Consider the following 20,000-nt stretch of genomic DNA (forward strand, 5'->3'; position numbering starts at 1 on the left):
CTGGCATTTTTCCTACTTGTTAGCTACATTTCCCTTCAAACTTTGGACACTAAACCTGTCTTGTCTGTCGTTTAGGGTCTTTTATGACGGTCACTGTGACATGACTCTTTCACAGTGATGTTCACTTGATCCACAGTCTGAAGGTATCTAATAATTGAATATTAAGAAAGATGTGAGTGGGAGGTCATGCCTTTTTCAACTGGCATTACAGAAATGAATAATTGTAAATAGGTTGTTGGGAAGAGGACATCACCTTTATCTCACTCTTGCAGACATGATCTTAATCATAATAAACACAGTACAAGACAGAACATGATGAAGTTGTGTGGTGGTGTAATTAGAGCTGTGTACGCCTCTGGGCTTTCTGATGATGCAGTCACGGCTGACTGATAAATTTGTACTGGAAGCAGTAAGGGCATTCATGACTTACTTCAGCACTACAGGTTTGGATTCTTATGTGCAGTCCAGGCCTTTGCTCTCATCTGCAGTGATTACTGCTAGCTGTTAGACTTTGTTTTGTATAGTTAATGATGTCATTTAATAACGCTATTGTGTTTCCACACAGGTGGAACAAGCTGTCATATATTAGGTGTGCCCCAACGGTCACCATTTTTAAGTCACCTGTTAAGACTCCTGTGCCACAAACAAAGCACTGATCTAGCACTTTATTCATTTTTCTTCTTAATCTGATTTCATTCTGTTGCTCAATCGATTTTACTTTATCTTAATAATTTATTTATGCAGCGAGCTGATACGCACCGTGAATTACCTTTATGTGTGAAAGGTGTTATATTTACATGTTGTAGATATGTACAGGTTTTGTTATGTTGATCCACGTTGTTGTCTGAAGGTTGCTCATTTTGCACTATAGCTATACGCCAACCCGGCATAACCTTGTGACCAGCTGCCTAATATTTTGTTGGTCCCCCTTTTGCTGCTAAAACAACCCCTGACCCATCATGCACTGTGTATTCTGACACCTTTCTATCAGAACCAGCATTAACTTCTTCAGCAGTCTGAGCAACAGTAGTTCGTCTGTTGGATCGGATCACATGGACCAGCCTTCTCTCCCCACGTGCATCAATGAGCCTTGGCCATCACTGACCCTGTTGCCGGTTCACCACTGTTCTTTCCTTGGACCACTTTTGATAGATACTGACCACTGCAGACCGGGAACACCCCACAAGAGCTGCAGTTTTGGAGATGCTCTGATCCAGTGGTCTAGACATCACAATTTGGTCCTTGTCAAACTCCCTCAAATCCTTACGCTTGTCCATTTTTCCTGCTTCTAACACATCAACTTTGAGGACAAAATGTTCACTTGCTGCCTAATATATCCCACCCACTAACAGGTGCCATGATGAGGAGATCATCAGTCTTATTCACTTCACTTCTCAGTGTTTGCATAGTATTTCAAACTGACCTGGTCATGTGGTTTCTGGCACAATGTCTTCTATAGAAATTTTTTTTTAGCTAGCACCATATTTAATCTTTCAATAATTAAATCTTTCCATAATATTCAATAATTGAATCTATTTCTGAGCACATCATTTCAAATCAAACATCAGACTCAGGCCCGAGTCGAATTGCATGTAAAACAATTCAGAATATAACACAGCTGATTTGTATATTAAATTTCTCCGCTGTTTTATTACTCTATGCTATTCCTGAATCAAATGTCTGTTGAGACAAGTCTGTGATGATCTAGGTACGCAGTCTGCATGACGATCAAGCTTCCAGTAAGGTGCAAGTTGTAATTATATGACATAGACAAAGTAACGGGATCAGCAAGGTGGCTGCGTTGTTCGTACCTGCCTTGCGGAGGACGCCGATCTGAGAGCCGCTGATGGCCATGTAGTCTCGATCCGTAAACAGTCTCACACGCACCCCCCGGCTGTGTAAGAGCAGCACGGCCCGGCTCAGCTCAGGGTTGGAGAAGGAGAACAGACAAAGATCCAGTGAAACACACGCTGAGAGAAGATGCTCCAGGAGTCTGGTGAATGATGTGTTGAGGCCATGAGGGAGGGGACACAGGCTGCGGGCAGACAGAGGGTTCGGACCAAACAATGCGTAACCAAAGTTTTCAAAACAGAACCACGGTAAGGATATGTTAATTTTATAATTACCATGAATGAGCCTTAAGGGAATTGTACAAGTGCTCCACACATGCTGGTGGTGAAGGAAAGAAGAGAACCTCCTTCAGGGGCTTACGGGAACCTCTTCTGGGCCAGACATGTCGAACCAGCAACCAGTCCAGTCCTTCCAGGCCTAATGCGATAGCCACTGCTCCGAGACCAAGCATTTTCAATACCGCCACCAGAGACATCTCACACAGCACAGACAGACGAGAGGTGGTGAAAGTGAGACACCAGAAAAATCAATCAATCAAAGTAATCCACAGGACAAAAACACCTTCATATATTTTAATATACTTATGCTCAAATGTACTAAATTTACTGGTCACTGTTGTGATTCATCAGAGTGATCATTGCCTTAAACAAAGTCTCAGCAGATTGGATTTCTCAGTTTAGTTGCAATCATGATTAGTGTATAGTGCTGTACCTCTACATCCGGGTAACATCCTCTTAAACCTGTTTAAAGCTAACTAGTTAGCTAATAACCGACCAAACTCAAAACCCCATTACACTACGCCAATTTGTTTTATTTTTATTTGTGCAACTACACGTATCCTCTAATTCAGTAATTCTAATCCATTTGGATTTTTTTCTACAGATTTTGAAATATGGATTATGACCAATTTTGGATTAAGATTAGCAAGACAGCTAACTTCGTTAACCGGATGCTATCGTTTCCAAGGCTACGACCAAACTACGACCGCTAATAAGCCATGTTTAACAGGCATCTTAAAAAGTTATAAACAATAAAATAAAAACCTGTATGACCAAAAGTATTTACTTCTGAACTAACTGTTACGCTGCACGTGCGTTTTTTTTTTCGATATGCAGAATAGCCAGTAAACGAATCGATTCTTTGTGCTCGAGTCTTTTGAAGTGACCAAACAAATCGATTCTTAAGCACGAGCCAAGTCTCCTGTATGTTGTTTGCAGTGAAACCGGATTATAAAAACTAAATGTTTTATAAAAAAAAGTGGCAAAAATTTATTTTGTACTAATCTGAACGATACACAGAACACAAGGAGTAGATTTGTACGTAATGTTTGCTGACTGTCAAATATGCTGTGCTTTATTTTGAAACTATATTAAAATGCTAATATATTACCTTAATGTTCATTAAGTATGCAGGGGTAACAAATCCATCGTAAAAGGTATTGAGGTCAGAGCCATGGTGGCAAATTTCACTTAATTTCTGTTTTTTTTTTTTTTCCTGTTCTACGTTTGCTTGTATTTGTCAGTGCACTCTAGATTCACTCAAATTTGATTCATTCAAAAGATTCGATTCAGGAAAGTGAGTCCCAATTACTAGGATAATGGCCTCAGGTAAACAAGTTAAGATGAACAGCGCCCTCTAGTGACGATACAGTAGGGGTAGCTTAAAAATTTACCCAATTTATGTGGTAATGCAACCACAAAGGTTAGTTGGGCATACGTGAAATATGTGACAATTTACACAGTGAGACATCCACATACACACACACACACACACACATACACACACACCTACACCTACCTCAATCTTACCACCCAATACTGTTATAACCAAGCTCCTCTGTTGGGCAACTGAACAAAGACCTTAACCCTCTCTGCTCCAGGGGTGCTGTATCATAGCTGCCCCTGTGCTCTGACCCCAACTTCCTCAGCTGGGATATGCGGAGAAAACAATTCCACTGTGCTGTAATGTATGTGTGGCAATAATAAAGACTTCATGCCCTCGGTTCTAACTCTTGTTGCTTCTCAAAAAGGTAGCTTGTGTTGAATATTTACTGCTAGGCATTTGCTACATTATACATTTGGTGCACATACACTTACTAGAGAATTTTCACTTATTAATTTCAAAACTGATTCAAAAATGGATTCAATTAATTGACAAATTAGCCCTCATAGCAGTGTTTTATAGTATAGTATATTGCCAAAGGTTTTGGGACACCCCTCCAAATAATTGAATTCAGGGGTTGGGCTTGGCCCCTTAGTTCCAGTGAAAGGAACTTTTAATGCTTCAAAACCTACGTCCAAGACATTTTGGACAATTTCATGCTCCCAACTTTGTGGGAACAGTTTGGGGATGACCCCTTCCTGTTCCAACGTGACTGCACACCAGTGCACAAAGCAAGGTCCTTGAAGACATGGATGAGCGAGTTTGGTGTGAAGGTACTTGAGTGGCCTTGTCCTGAGTCCTGACCTCAACCTGATAGAACACCTTTGGGATGAATTAGAGCGGAGACTGTGAGCCAGGTCAAAACTCGGACATCTGCCTTTACATGCACCTGAATGTAATATGGAGTTGGCCCACCCTTTACAGCTATAACAGCTTCAACTCTTCTGGGAAGGCTTTCCACAAGGTTTAGGAGTGTGTTTATGGGAATTTTTTGACCATTCCTCTAGAAGCGCATTTGTGAGGTCAGGCACTGATGCTGGACGAGAAAGGTCTGGCTCGCAGTCATCACTCCAAAGTAACACCTGAATTCAATGATTTGGAGGGGTCTCCCAAAACTTTTGGCAATATAGTGTAGGGAGTAGAATCACAGATCGCCACTAGGTGGAGAACAACACCAAGCTTTCTTCTACCATTGTCCCCTACTATTGCAGGACATCCAGCTTCCCACAGAGATGGCCCAAATGTTTTATATGGCAGAAGCACACAGCATACCTGTAATAAATGGATTAACTACTAATACTAAATATGCTTAGGAAAAACAGTATTAAATGTTTTTACGATTTGCAGGATCCATGCGGTTTGTGTGATGCTAATGGTCACTTTACACAAAAACCGGAAGTACGTATATCTACTGAGACTTGGGTCTAGTTTTATTTATTTATTTATTTATTTATTTGCTCAATCTAATTTTATTTCTGTTTAAAATCAGCTCCACTAACGCCACATCCCAATGACCACAGATGACAGAAATATTTCTGTAACATTTCACAGCATAGAATGTAGACAGAACTATATCCAAACTGGCGTTATTTTCCTCCGCCGTAATATAAAGTCTGCGTCTCAAATCGCACTTTCGTACACTAGATAGTGCGCTTAAATAGTGCTCTTCTAGTTTAAACGTAGTAAACAAGTCGAACATTTAAATGCCTAATTTGCACGCAGCCGGATAGTAACCGTCTGGGAAACGCGGCCAACGGATGCGCTCATGCCCCCCGAACAGAACGCCGACTCCTTCGGCACGATTGATTGGTCGGTTGCTGCTAACGTGGGCGGGAATTTCGAAGCCGCTACTTGCGCTGATTCGTTGATTCCGAAATATGGGCGGGGCAGGAAATTGGACGCTAGGAGCACGCCACAGTTCCCTAAAGAGAGAGACAGAGAGAGAGAGAATGGGAAAAGGCTTAGAGATGTGTCCGTAGTACAAGACTGAAATAATAATAATAATAATAATAATAATAATAATATTAATTGGGAAAAACAACAGTCTGTGGCGAAACGTTTGGATATTTACTTGATTTCATCTGGAAGTAGTGTGGCTTGTTCTCAATAGGAGCCAAGAGGATTCTTCCTTCTATTCACCTTTAGGGTAAGTCCCGTTAATTTAGTTTCTAATTAATTCATCATCATCATCATCAATTATTTCTATTAATTGCTTTGGGGGAAAAAATGGATAAGGATTTTTGGGATGTTGAGCTACCCAGAGGAATCAGGACTCACGCCCTGCTGTTTGTAAGCTGTTATTGTCTCCGGTGGTAATGAGAAAATGATCCTGCCAGGCTTTAACTAACACACATGTCGCTACCAGAGAGAGAGAGAGAGGAGAGAAGGACACACTCCTGTATTTACACATGTCTGTATCATGATAGAATGAGAGTTAAAGAGGAAAAACCCTGCCTCAACATATGATACAGGCATGAGTGCACTGAAGGCAGCGTTTACTGTGTGTGTGTGTGTGTGTGTGTGTGTGTGTGTCCAGTTTGGCCTCAGGAAAATTTGATGATCCAATCCTTCTTGACCCCTTTCATGATGCTGAATCAGATACATGGCTAGTCTGTGACGCATCTCTGATGATGACAGATTAATAAATATTGGTCAGATGCTCGTTTTATTGTCCACATGATGTTGGGTGTGTTCAAACTGGCCCCGGCGTCTGCCTGTGGACACTACAGCATTAAAACACACACACAGCTTTCTGTCCCCTCTTACCGTTCATCTAAACGCACATTCGGATGCTCCACTGTTATCTACTCGTATGTAAATGTTCCTATCACGCTTAGTTTCTACATTTGCATGTTGTCCATGTTGTTTGACGCCTTCTTGTTGTTCTGTCCTAGGTCAGATGTTTACCTTTTTGAATCGCACATCTAGTTTAAGTGAAGTGCAAATTTTGTGTGTTCCTCATGAAGGACCTCTTAACAAGCTGATGAGCCGAACCACCGTGGGTGGGTGTGTGTGAGAGAGATCCTAAAATGTGCAGTGCGACACCAGGATCAGGGAACGCTGGCCCACATAGATTACACTCAGTCACGTCCACAGCTACTGGAAACTACACTCGATTTAATTTACCCCGTAGAAGTGCAGCAATATTGTTGTACATCTTCGTTCCCTCTTGTATATATGATATGATCTTGATGTCAGGGTTCTGCGTCTCGGGTGATACCCTAGGTTAATCCGATAGTGATGTTGTCTCTGCAGGTATATGATGCCCAGTTAGGTGAAGCACCAGGTCCTGTAATTACATTCAAGATCTGTATCGAGTCGCTTCAGCATAAGATGTGTTCCTGGTTCGAAACCTGTCTGTGGATCAGCTTGAAACTGACCCAACGCCTATCCAGCATTTCAGATCCAAATTGTTGGTTCTGCATTAATCATGATGAGCTTTTCAGACTAGATAATGACTCAAACATTTCAGACAGACACTTAACATCTTTTTTTTTTTTTTCTCCCCCTGTTTCTAATTTGAACAGTCACATACACACTTTTCACCTTTCAGTGCTGAAAAAGGGAAATATAGCTATTTGAGAATAGCTGAAGATTTGATCACAATTCAAGATGATGCTGGGGTTTTTTTGCATTATTTATATTTTACTTATGTGTTTGGCTGCTTTGTGAAGTATACTAAGCAACACTGAGCAGTGCAAAAACATCATGAAAAAAATGTTTTGTTCATGTTGTCAAAACAAATGAAAACCATTTTTATGTCCGGCTTAATGCTGCATATAAATATGGCAGGAAAAAAAAAAAGAAAAAATACGACCCCTCCCTTTTTTTTTTTGTCTTTTTTTTTCTTTTCCGCTCTTGCCACTGTTTTTAAAAATGTTCAGGATTATGATCCACCTCAAAATCTTACCACATAATTCTCTAGCACTGCAAACTCCATGCACACACACCTGTATTGTTACCATAATGACCAACGTACATTCCCTAGAACTCAAGTTAAGTCTGTGGTTTAGTTAAAGGCTCATGCTTTCTTTTAATGTTGTCAAATGGAGTCACTTTCTTGGCATCTGATACACGCAGTGCCTACATCACCGTCACAGAAGACTGAAGAGATACTGTTTGGACGTCACCTGTACCATCACTGCTTTTTGTACTGTTAGCTTTGTGATAACTGCTTGATGCATAAGCTCCTGGTAATTTGCAGAAAAGAGTTAATTCCATTTCTTTTTTCTGAGCCTATGGTGTAGATCATAACTCTCCACTATACCGCAGTGGTAATGTGATGATTTTCCGGCCATTACCATCACACCACAGTCTTCCACAGAACGGATACAAGGCCGTGTTGTTTGCAGGCTGTCTGCTCGAGTGTGTCTCGGCTGAAAGCAAACACAAGCTTGAGGTGCGGTGTTTACTTGTGTGTGTGTGTGCGCCGCAGAAAAGAGGCCATAGCACTCAATGGAGGTTAGATGAGGTGAAGCAAGGCCTGTCATCAGGATCTCGTCCAGCGTTAAGTGCCTCACTGACAGAGCTATCCGATGTAGAGGCCGATATACACTTTGCATCCTGCTCGAATTTGAGATGGGGAGGAAACTGAGACTATTTCTGCTTCCGAGTCCCCTCCTTTCCGTCATACTCTGGTGTTGACATCCACACCAAGTCGAACGGAAAAGATGACAGCAAGTAGTTTTCCTCCTCAGGAAATACCCGCTGAGTCTCAAGCACAACCGGACAGAGACGAGACAAGGACAGTTCTCTTGCTCTGATTTGCTCTTATTTACAGACGTCTGCTGGAATATGCCGGGATTGACATGGTGTCTTGGTGGGACCTTGGTGAAACAGCTCTCTTTCCAATATTTGGAGCATGACCTCAATTGAAGGTGGTGGAGTCATTGTGATTCTTCATATGTTGTGATGTACCTCTATGAAAGGTCTAAAAATCTTGCTCTTAAGTTGTCTTACTTGTTTTTTTGTTTTTTTGTTTTTAAATAGCATTGCTGATCTACATAGCAAGCAGGAAAAAATGCTAATCCAGCACTTCAGATATCCAACAGGAACATGGGAATGTTGTCACCTGCCACATTGCGTATTTGCAAAAATGTTGATGTACATGTGGGTCAGCATGGTGCACATGTACGGGCAGGCAGGCGATACAGCTCAGGTTGGATCTTCAGACTGTGGCTGTGAACCAGTCTCCTGATTGAATTGTCCCATTGATCGACTCTGATGGACAGAATGAGTCGACTGGATTCAGGGAAAGAAAAAGATCGATCGTAGTCTTGAAGTAGCCATGGGCATTTGGTGGAGTTTTTTTGCTTCAACGTACCTGCTGTTAGTGTTTCATTGTCAGGTTCATGAGCTGAATCTGTTGTGTCAACACCGTCGAAGGGTACAATGAGCGTAACACTTTATACAGGCAACTTCGAATCAGGAGAATCTCTGGGTCGATAGTTTTGCCATTTGCCGTAGCCTTGCGGAAGTTGAGTGTCCTGTTTGTGGCTGGGAGATGTTGAGGAAGTCCTATAGCTTGGCACCAGTGTATCTGATGAGAAAATCAGCTGCCTAAGGGCTTACTAATTCTCCTCAGGGGAAGATAAGAAGAAAGCTTTGGTGGTGTGCATGAGAATGTTTGTGTCCAAGGTCACCCTCAGTCCATTAGATGCAAGCCTCTGGGGTCGTACTGTGCATTATGTGCATCATCCTTCTCAGAGTGAGTTCTCTCTCTCTCTCTCCCTCTCTCTTTTTTGCCTTTAATCTAATGAGCTTGTCTGTATCTAATGACTGAGAACTAGATGCTTTGATGTGGCATGCTTGACACATACAGGCTGAGGGGATCCCACACAAAAGACTGGGCTCTAAGGTGGTGTCATCTTACCAAAGCCCTCCTGAGGGTCTGAGATGTTGGGGGTGGTCGTGTTTCAAAGAGACAACATGAAGGACAGTCAGCAGGCAGGGTGAAACAAGAGAGGACACCCTTGGCTACTCAAACCTCTGTCACTGGAAGCAGGTGGGATGTATTGGCGAGTGTCAGGCCTTGGACGCAGCTGAGACTCCATAGCTTTCCTGGCAACACCCTGGTGGCACTAGTCAACTCATTGGGGAAATGCTTCTCTATGAATCTAGACCACTGCTGCCTTATTGTACCAAGAGCTATTCTCTTTAATGCAAGTGAATAACGTATATCTGGGTGGTGGAACTCATTCGATCCTTATTGAGCTACTTCATTTGAAGTTGGTTGGCGTCTCACGGAATACAGATTGCTACTGTGTTAGCCGCGGTCGGCCTAGAAATGGTTTCCACCTCTACAATCAAACAGTTCTCTTTGCTTTTCATCTATGGCTTTGGGTGCCAGAAGTCTCCTGTGAATCATTGCCAAAAGAGTTGCTTAATACAAACTCAGCAAAGGAAAAAGAGGAATTGTGCAGGACAAGGAGTGAGAGAGCAGAATAGAGATCGCTGTAATTTACCTGTAGGATAACTGAACCAGGACTTACGAAGTCCTGACTTAATCGTTGTTGCCCTAGTCTATTATGGATATTATCCACAGTGGAGTACTATGATAACATGGCTAAACTGTTTAGTTTTATTACAGTACAGATTTCAATTTCTATTGCACCATACGTGTCAGAATATGAACTTTTTTTTATTTTAATTTATTTGATCGTATAGTTCAGGATGGAGCAATTCCAACATTACTTGTCTCTGCTTGTTTGAGACAGCATAACACTTTGTAATAAATAAAAGAAGCACAGTCAAGTCGGATCAGGGAAGTGTTTTATCTTCTTATTTGGGTACTGAACGTGACACACAATGGCAGGTGGTGTTTTCCACACTGGAGGCTGTGGTCAGGAGCATGTGGCTTGAGTTCGTTACCCTGTCTTACATCAGGGCCAATCGACTTCAACACAGCGGTCATGTGACAAAAAGCAGTTGTCTTAGAAGACTTCATATTTGTGTAGATCTGGGGTTAATAAAATGTGGTGGCTTGTATTAGAGAGTAAAAGTTGCTGGTGGACCTAAGTAAGCATGGCTACTATAACATAATACCAGACTTTGAATTCCAGACAGGCTGAGAAACAATCCATTGTTTGGACATCTTTTTGTCCAGTCCTTGATGAAATGAAAAATATGAGTGCTTGGTATGTCCTTGTAGGCTTTTTGTGTGTGTGTATCTACATGAGCCCTGTTTCAAGGCTTGGAAACCTTCCACAGTGATCCAAATTTATAAAACAAAAATTAAAAATATAGTAAAATTTTGGGTCTCCAGTTGTATCCAACGAGGTCCATTTCAACCAAGCAAGAAATCGGACACCGCTTAGTCAGGGTGGAAATACACTGCTTTAACTCAGACGAGGTAATAACAGCAAGATGCTTTGTGACCCTTGAACACTTTATGAACCTGTTTACTGACAGTCCTATCGAGGCAGTTCATACCGACTGACCTCAACTCCCAAGTCCATTCAATAGTTGCTGACTCTTGGAATTGGTCCCAAGTGATTTGCTACTGTGTTCCAAAAAAAAGTGTGTCAAAATAGCGTGCCTACTATGTTATTTATAAATGTTAGCATAATATTTATGACAGAGTTTTAAGTATGGGAGTACATGGTTTAGCGGAAGAGTTGCAGTAGACTTCATTTGTTCATTAACCGCTTTATTCCAGCCAGCTAAATTGCCTCAACTGTGGCAGTTTAGCATAGCCAGTCTGTCATGTTTTTGAGAGGAAGGAGAGAACTAGGAGATTCGTACGGACGTTTGGAGAACATATGGAATAGGATGAATTTTTTTTTTCTTTGAGAAAAGACCAGAAAGAGAAAAACCACAAGATACCAGAACAGCTTCAGTTTGCCTTAGCATTGATTTTTACAGGTATCCAGAACAGTACTGGAAAGATGAGCACCATTTCTCTAAAGGATTCTGCCCTCAGGCGGTGTTTTGACGATGGTGTTGGAGAGCGTTGTCTAACACGGCAGCACAGAATTTAGGATTGAACTCTGCTGTAGCGTTGGATTTTCACCATCTCCATTCTCATCGAACCAGTCAGTGAGCCCTCTTCCTTCCCTGTGGATGGGAGCAGAATCATTGTAGAAGAAACCACACCCTGGAGAGAAATGTTTCATCATACGATAATGATCAGCCAGAACTTCGTGTGGATTAACTCAAACCCTTCATGTAGAAGGCAATGAAATATTTTTTGATATGCTAAAAGAAAATCAGTGATTTTTTTTTTTTTTTAACAATTCTCCAAAACCATTCTGCAGCCACCAGAAGATGGACTAGTCCTAAATCAGTAGTTTTACTGAAAAAGGAGATATAAATATAAACCCACACTTTAACATGCAGCCAGAAAGCCTCAGAAATGAAGGCGGATCTTTCTCAAGTTTCCAGTTCTGTCTTCAATAGAATTAAGCAGCGACATTGAGAGGATTCGAGCGAAGATGTTAAGAATCTCATCTTTAAACATTCCTGTTATCTCATACGTGAATTAACATCAACGTGATCGACATAAAATGGCGATTGTGATTTGATTCTGCTATTTCTCTGACACGTATCGAGTTGAAGTTCATGCTGAAATTGTGTCTCTGGAGGGAGGATGATGAGACAGGCAGCAGCTACTAAGACAGTGATGGATAGCTGGCTAAGCAGATAATGCTTGTTCAAAGAAAGCTAACGGGACGAATCTCTCAATAAGGCAGAGAGTTTAAGGACTTGACTCTATGCAGGGCTGCACGAGGCTGTAGTGTAAATCAAGCATCATCTACTGGATAGGAAAGCAGGAGAAGTATTTCATTGTTCAAAATTTACTGTAGATCTCCAAAACAATGACTCATGCACCCCATTTCTTTCATATTCTAATAAAAAATAGGCACAGCATTTTTGTGAAATTTGTTCCACATATGCTCCTTGATTCATGGCTGTAAAATGAGCCTCATAAGACCAAGCATTCATCACAGATGCTGAGTTACATTCACAAGGAGCATCCAGCATGGAAAGCTGATCTCTGGTTCTGAAGAAAAACAGTAAAAGAGGTTTATTTTACTTCATGAAAGATATATTGTAGTGGCTCTCTGTCTCTGGTCCTCAGCCGTAGTTGACCCCTGGTGACCCCACTGATCTCACCATGACGACAGGCTTTTCTCCAGCCAGCTGGAATGGCCATTATGGAGGGTTCCTTCCCCTCCCCAGAGTTCAACATGTTCTCATGCATGGAGCCGAGGAAAACAGAGGCCACTCCTCAGTTTGTCCTTAAAATCTCCCGGCTTGCTGAGAGTGGGTTCGAGTGCACTCTTGAGCATGCAAGTACACTGAAACCTTAATTCATCTTAGTGAGCTCGCTCCTTCAGTTTCTCTGAAAGGTTGCTCAAAAATGCTAAAATATTTCAAGCAGATAGCTTAGCCTGAGGGACTGCTGCTTGGTATACTGGTTATCCTTCCATGTGATCTCCATTTTTGTCTGACATTTTGATAGGAAGATATTATACTGGAGTTGTATATAAATTTAGTGGTGATCACAATACATTGGCTAATCTTTACTGAAGGTATCTTGCATAAACTGTAGTGATTATCTGAGATACAACATCAATTAGAAACTGGAAAATAAGTTAGTAATCAGTCATCTGCAGTTTCTCATCTTCTTAGCAATGGAATGATGCCAGATGGTTTCGATGTTATTCACATATCCTAGGCTACAAAAAAGACATTGAATGTATTTTGTGAGCATAATATTCGTGTGCGATGTTTCTAGAAAAATCTCCTAGGTACAGGACATGTGGTATTAATGCAGAACATCATCCAGAGATTTATTTATGTACACATGTAAGAATCCTAGTGTCTTTTTCTATTGAGTTACTGCTACAGTGGTAATCTGGGTTAGCAACGGTAGCCATCACTGCTTCATTTTAATGCACTTTGCACTTTAAAATTTCGCCTTCTTTGAGGCTTCCAAGGTGCTTAACAGTGTATTCGTCTATGATATCCAGTACCAATGAATCATTGTATTGTATGTTCAGTAAAAGACTTATAAAATGGTGATCTGGTAATCGATGTGTCTGTAACTACATCAGTTAAAATGATGTCAACATCACTGAATGTAAAGGAGCGTCACTCTGAATTTGGACCTTGCTTTCGGAGAAAGAGAGAGGGAGGGAGGTTTTTGAGAATGTTTAACTTTAAGGTATGGTTATGTTTAATCTTAATGCCCCCTGGTGAACCTGTTTTCATGCTAATTTTTTTTTCCATATTACCAGCTAATATGCAGTAACTTATTAATGATTAAAAATTTAAGGTTGGGAATGATTTATTCATGAACTCTCAGTAACGTAATTTTCTAATAAGAAACACAAAGTGTTTTTATTGAAACAAAAAGTGGGTTTTATAAAGTGATGTCTCTGGTCCTGGTAAATGGACACTTCGGGGTAGAGCTAGTTGATGAGATAATGTGAACATTTTGAAGGTATTTAGATAAATGCTTTAACAATTATGTGATGATTAGGGAAATTGTTCACAGACAAGAATCGGACTAACTTGATTAAAGAGGGCTGTTTCTCAAGAAGGGTCTGTCTGAAATCCGTAAGATCGTATGACTTAAAAACACGCTTTTTAGCTAGCTGCCTAATATTAGCAGTTAACATGTATACTTTAAATATATATGAATATGATCTAATAAAAAATAATGTCAGGCTTGCTAATGTTAGCTGTCTAGTTTTAGCCGGGGAAAGAAGACATCTGAATGAATACTTTTTAAAAAAAATTCTTCTCAGAAATCAGTGAAAATTATAGACTTTACTAAATCTAAAATAAAAATAATCTCAGAAATTCTAGTTCCCACAGTGGAAGTTATACAGCTGAATATATGTTAAAATTTCTCTCAGAAATCCAGTCAAGTCAGCTTATCTTAGCTACCCTGTAATTAAAGAAAATCCCTAACGGAAGCCTACAGAAATTGTTAAGCCAGTTTCCGATTATTGAGAAGAAACTATGAGAGACTTTAATAATGGATTAAAGGGTACCTAGCTTCATCGCAAAAGATTGTGAACTCTGATGTATTTATGATTCAAAATCCTGTCGGGTTAGCACGTCTTAACTAGCTTGGTAATATTTGAAGTGAGGATTATTATATTTTATAAATATGAACTATGAGAAATCCTGTCAGTTTTTTTCAAATGTTAGCTGGCTAGCTTTCGCTCTGAAAATTAAGGGCTCCAATTAGCATGACATAACGATCCTCTCAGAAATTCTGTCGGGTTAGCTGACAAAATGTGTGGCGGTACAAGCTACCTGACACCCATTGTGTGTGCGTGTGTGTTTTTTTTAATGTGTATACCTTTTTGGGAAGCTTCTTTAGGTCTGTTATTTTATTACTGTTTATAACGGTAGCTTCACAAGCTTTTCTGTGAGAGAACACACAAGCTTAGCTGAACTTCATGGCATTAACTTATTCGATTCACTTGTTCAATCGAGAGATTAAACCACTACTCATATAGTTTTAAGGAGAAATTTCTGTTGGCAGTGTAAAACGATACCAGACATGAAGTGAACTTTACCTCAGCTAAAATAAGTAACGATTGTCTGGCCTCATTCATAGCTTCCTGCTTGTGCGAAAAGGAGGTGAATTTTTTTTAGCCCAGTCCGGAGACTTGAAAAGTTGCTGAATGTGAAATAGGGTTGGAACCGTCTGTGTGTGTGTGTGTGTGTGTGTGTGTGTGGGGCTGGAAATTGCTAATCCTCTGACCAACACCAGCTTCACCACAACCAACAATGCACCTCCTTTCCATTTTACCAAGTGGAACATCTTAAAATCCTATTTTTTTTAGGAGCTGACAGGCTAGACTTGGAGAAACCAGTCACACTAATATATGTCACACTGTGGAAAAATACTTGAGGAACAGTTAATATCTATGTTGTCCGTATTTTTTGGCAGGTTATGAAAGTTAAGAACTGTTCTTAGTATGAAACCCATCTGAGAATCTGTAAACATGGACAATGTGTCATGGTAAAAACAGCATTGAGTTGAAATAAATATTTTCTTCTGGGTAAAGGATCATACATGTAATGTCTTTGAATCAATAGTTTATAAAGAGCAGCAGGTCAGCAAAACCCAGTGTTATGGTCCCCATGTGAATCCGGTATCCTAGAAATGATTTATAGACATTGCTGACCCCTGTGTTATTGAGTCCAGTTATGTTTTTAAGTGTTCTCATTTTTTTATGTACTTTGGATGACATGTCTTATTAAACTCTACCTACTCGGACTTCTAAGCAGGGTAGTGATTATATGAAAGCGCACCTCAAGTGACCCCTTTTACTTTTACTTTACTGTCCATGCCCATGTGTTTCAACACCGTCACGAGGCTTCACCAAGAGAAAAACTCTCCTTAATGTTTATTTGCCAATCGATGCTATAGAAATGTGTGTATTTTTTGTCATTTTTACACCTCCAATGCGCAGCCAGTGATTCCCCAGAGCTGAAAGTGACTTTATATAGCACGTTGTGTTAGCAGCATCGAACAGAACACAACCGTCTTTGACCGTTCTTTCGCACAGGTGGTGTTGTGTCTCGCACATATCTATTTTTGCTCTGCATGAGTGTACATTCCGTTGAAAATAAGGTAAAAGCCTGTTAAAGCGTTATAACCAGCACCACTACATAAACTGAGTGCACAGAAAGCAGCTATACATACCTTAAGCTTATTTTTTTTGCCTCATTTGATTTATTAACACCTTTGTTTTTTTAATAATATTAATAATAACCTGCCGGTCGAATACAGATATATGAAGCTCCATGTGCCAGCGTCCCAGCTAGTGTAAATTTAATTTGTGCGTCTCGGGCAATTGGAATGAAAAGCCTGGCCTGCATAATAATTCAGTATTAAGAAACGGATCTGTAACGTTTGTTGTACATTAGATCGTCTCTCTGCATTCAGAGAAACCTAAACACAAATAAAAACAGCCTTTAGGATGTGCAGCAGCTTTGCATGAAGATTCGTATTAAGAAAAATACCACAGCTGCCTTTTGACTGCTGCAGTCATAATGTAAAAATCTTGTTCGTAGTTCATAAGTAAACCTCTACATCAGTAAACACCCGATTTTCCGTCATCTTTCACTAGTGTCGGCCTTTATCAGGTAATGTGTTTCTTGTCTTCATAAGCCACGCCCCTAGGTCAACCCTAGACTTCCAACACAAGTAAAATACAGATATATAAAATGTCAACAGTTGTTATACTTGGCTTAAAGGCAGAAGATATTATAGAAATGATTAACAGGACATGATAATATTGCATTGAGAAAGTGTGTGTGTGTGTGTTGGGACAGGGTGTGGAGTTCTCGGCACATGGCCCAGCTGCAGCTGGTTGAAGGTCTCGCTGTTTTATGTTGACTTTTCCGTCACTGCCCATGTGACCTCAGCACACTGAACCGAGGACCGCGCTGTCCGGTCTCTAACGCTGATCTCAGATCTGTTATGTGGTTGACGGGATGGACGATGCAAAGACACTTCACATTGGTGTTACTGCACTAGCGCTGTCCCAGAAATGTGTGCAGTGACCTGTTCTGTGGTAGCGTTTTGTCCTGTTGCCAAACACACACACACACACACGCACACAAACTAAACTGCAAGCTGATTCTATGAAATGAGCTTTGAACAGGGCAGCTGAATCAGGTCATTAGTCATGCTTGGTCACAGTCCACATCATAGCTATAAATGAGAAGTTCCATTCAGATGTGTTTGATGTTCCCAGAGGTGTGGAGGAATGAGGAAGGAGCGAGGAAGCTGTTTCATCGTGCTGTTACTCTAAATTACACACCTACATGCCAGTCAGAAACTCTAAACCCTGTACGTAGATCAAGCTCAGTGCTGGCTCATGGTGACTTTCTCTGGCCACAGACTGATCCAGGAGTCATGATACACAACGGTCACAGTGTTTAGCTTGTGCTTATCTTATTCATTTTAATGCCTGACAAAGTAGTCAGCGGTTTAAACGTGACGCAGTTAGAAACATCTATGCAGAAGTGACTGTTCTCAATTATCTGGTTGTTTCCCTGTTGTTTTGTGTTATTGCATGCAAAATACACCTGTTACTTCCAGTTAGACAAGAACGTTATTGTTTCGACACCATGTTGTCACGATATCCAATGATTCTTATTGTATTAGCATCGTTAACACATTGTCTACCTGCCTGCCTTTTAAGAATTTCACAGAGGTGTAAAAATGTGCCAAAGCTGCAGTCCTTTTCTTGCTAGTAAAATGGCAGATGAGTGAATAGACATTTATTTGGGAAGGATTTGCGCCAGTCTTTTGATTTCTATCGATATTAACTGAGTCTGCCTGGAAGCCCCACCCCCCCTTCCAGTCATCTCACATACTTGATTGGAGTAAAGTGTTTATCACAGTTAGCTGTGTAATTAGCTACCAAACTATTCCCTCCCCCAAAAAACATATATATGGCTAGACTACTGGATCAGAGCATCTCCAAAACTACAGCTAATGTGGGGTGTTCCCAGTCTGCAGTGGTCAGTATCTATCAAAAGTGGTCCAACGAAGGAACAGTGGTGAACTGGCGACAGGATCATGGACGGCCAAGGCTCATTGATGCACGTGGGGATTGAAGGCTGGCCCGTGTGATCCGATCTAACAGACGAGCGACTGTTGCTCAAATTGCTGAAGAAGTTATATAAATATATATATATATATATATATATATATATATATATATATATATATATATATATATATATATATATATATATATATAATATTAGATTAGATAGATCTAAAATCAGTGAAAAACAAATAAACTAAGTATGAAACCTTTTCACAACAAAAAACGTTGTTGCTTCCCCCCCATGTATCATATTTAGGGTACCCCCTGTAGACTGCAACAAAGCGAGCATCAGGTCATGCAAAAAAAATGAAGACGTTAACCAGACTCGAGTAATGGCTTTTAACACAGTGAGTAAAAATCATAGCCTGCTGTTTGTCCCAGGACTTGCCAAAAGCTCTGGCTGAGTTAGCAGAAACTCTCACTTGTGTGACCTACTGAAACATGCTAACATTCAATATTTGAAACATAACATGATATATAACTCTGGCAGATTGACATATTTTCCTTATTGACCCGCTGTCATATATTTGCGCAGGCGCCGACCTTTAATTAAACAGAATAGTAATGGTGGGGTTCACTGCATTCATTCACTAATACGTCTTATTATGGGTTATTTGGCAGGTTTATAATACTGCACCATGGGGGATAGAGAGAAAGAGAGAGAGAGAGAGACAGAGATAAATGTATGGAAAAAAGAGGGTGGGAAAGAGGGGGCTGTTCTTCATATTTGGTGTCACCGTGGGAAAATTCCCCATGCATGGCTCACTGTAATTCCCAGCATGTGTGCATGTGACCGGACTAAAGCCAAGGAGTAGCCTAAAGCTCACGCTGGATTTGTCTTCACGCTGTTTAATTGAATCCAGAGCATAGCAGAGCCTGGTGTGGAGAAAATGACATGAGCGTCTGTGTGGCGCTGAGGGTGTGTACACTGCTTTATAGTGTTGTGGCTGTGAACCACGTGAGAGGATAATCAGATATTGAGGCTTATTCCTGGTCTGTCATAATATTATCTTTGGATTATAGAAGAAATAATCCAGTCATAACTCGGTGATCTACTTAGTCCTGCTGTAGCTGGCCGGCTTTGAATCGTTATACAGAACGAACTAATCGTACTATTTTTATGAACTAGCCTCTTAAATTGCTACCAAGCATAAGTACAAAACAAAGTATAGTGAGCTACTTGGCTAAATGTGTTGATATTCCTGAATACTACAGAATTTCTACTTCCATGAATACTTGTTAATTTTTTTCTTTTTTTTTTGTATAGACTATAAGACGGATTATCTAACGTGAACCTGAGCAGGATTCATAAGTGATAAGGTGCAGCAGGGAGGGATCTTTAAGGGGTGGAGTTACGGGGAAAAGGAAAATATTTGTACAGTGGAGTTAATGAATTCATGCATGAATGTATGTTTACAGTATGTTTGTGTACAACTTATAAAAAACAAATAAAAAAACTAGAAAAAAAAGATATAGATAGATACACTATGTTGCCAAAAGTTTTGGAACGTCTACCTTTACATGCACATGAATGTAATATGGAGTTGGCCCTCCCTTTGCAGCTATAACAGCTTCAACTCTTCTGGGAAGGCTTTCCACAAGGTTTAGGAGTGTGTTTATGGGAATTTTTGACCGTTCCTCTAGAAGCGCATTTGTGAGGTCAGGCACTGATGTTGGACGAGAAGGTCTGGCTCACAGTCTCCGCTCTAATTCATCCCAAAGGTGTTCTATCAGGTCGAGGTCAGGATTCTGTGACGTTCCTCCACACCAAACTTGCTCATCCATGTCTTTATGGACCTTGGTGTGCAGTCATGTTGGAACAGGAAGGGGTCATTCCCAAACTGTTCCCATAATGTTGGGAGCATGAAATTGTCCAAAATGTCTTGGTATGAA

The 20,000-nt window shown here is 40.6% G+C and overlaps 2 protein-coding genes across 7 annotated transcripts in view; one reads left to right on the top strand and one right to left on the bottom strand.

The window, feature by feature from the left end:
* Positions 1-3,379, bottom strand: part of pld6 (phospholipase D family, member 6) — a 5,268-nt gene extending 1,889 nt beyond the window's left edge. Inside the window, exons 1-3 of one of the 2 annotated variants that reach the window (XM_058380795.1) lie at positions 3,241-3,379; positions 2,127-2,326; positions 1,812-2,035 (exon numbers count right to left, since the gene is read on the bottom strand). In XM_058380795.1, coding sequence (XP_058236778.1) covers positions 1,812-2,035; positions 2,127-2,326; positions 3,241-3,252 — 436 coding nt within the window. In that variant the 5' untranslated portion in view covers positions 3,253-3,379. Of the gene's footprint in view, positions 1-1,811; positions 2,036-2,126; positions 2,327-2,916; positions 3,212-3,240 lie in introns of those variants that run through there. The other variant, XM_058380796.1, reaches the window with a different exon arrangement.
* A 2,048-nt stretch (positions 3,380-5,427) lies between these two features.
* raph1b (Ras association (RalGDS/AF-6) and pleckstrin homology domains 1b) overlaps positions 5,428-20,000 on the top strand; it is a 72,922-nt gene continuing 58,349 nt past the window's right edge. For all 5 annotated transcript variants that reach the window (XM_058380115.1, XM_058380118.1, XM_058380119.1 and 2 more), the window contains exon 1: positions 5,428-5,659. The gene's annotated coding sequence lies outside the window, so the exon portion shown is untranslated. The remainder of the gene's footprint in view (positions 5,660-20,000) is intronic.

Source organism: Hemibagrus wyckioides, linkage group LG26 (assembly GCF_019097595.1).
Source record: "Hemibagrus wyckioides isolate EC202008001 linkage group LG26, SWU_Hwy_1.0, whole genome shotgun sequence".
Classification (NCBI taxonomy): domain Eukaryota; kingdom Metazoa; phylum Chordata; class Actinopteri; order Siluriformes; family Bagridae; genus Hemibagrus; species Hemibagrus wyckioides.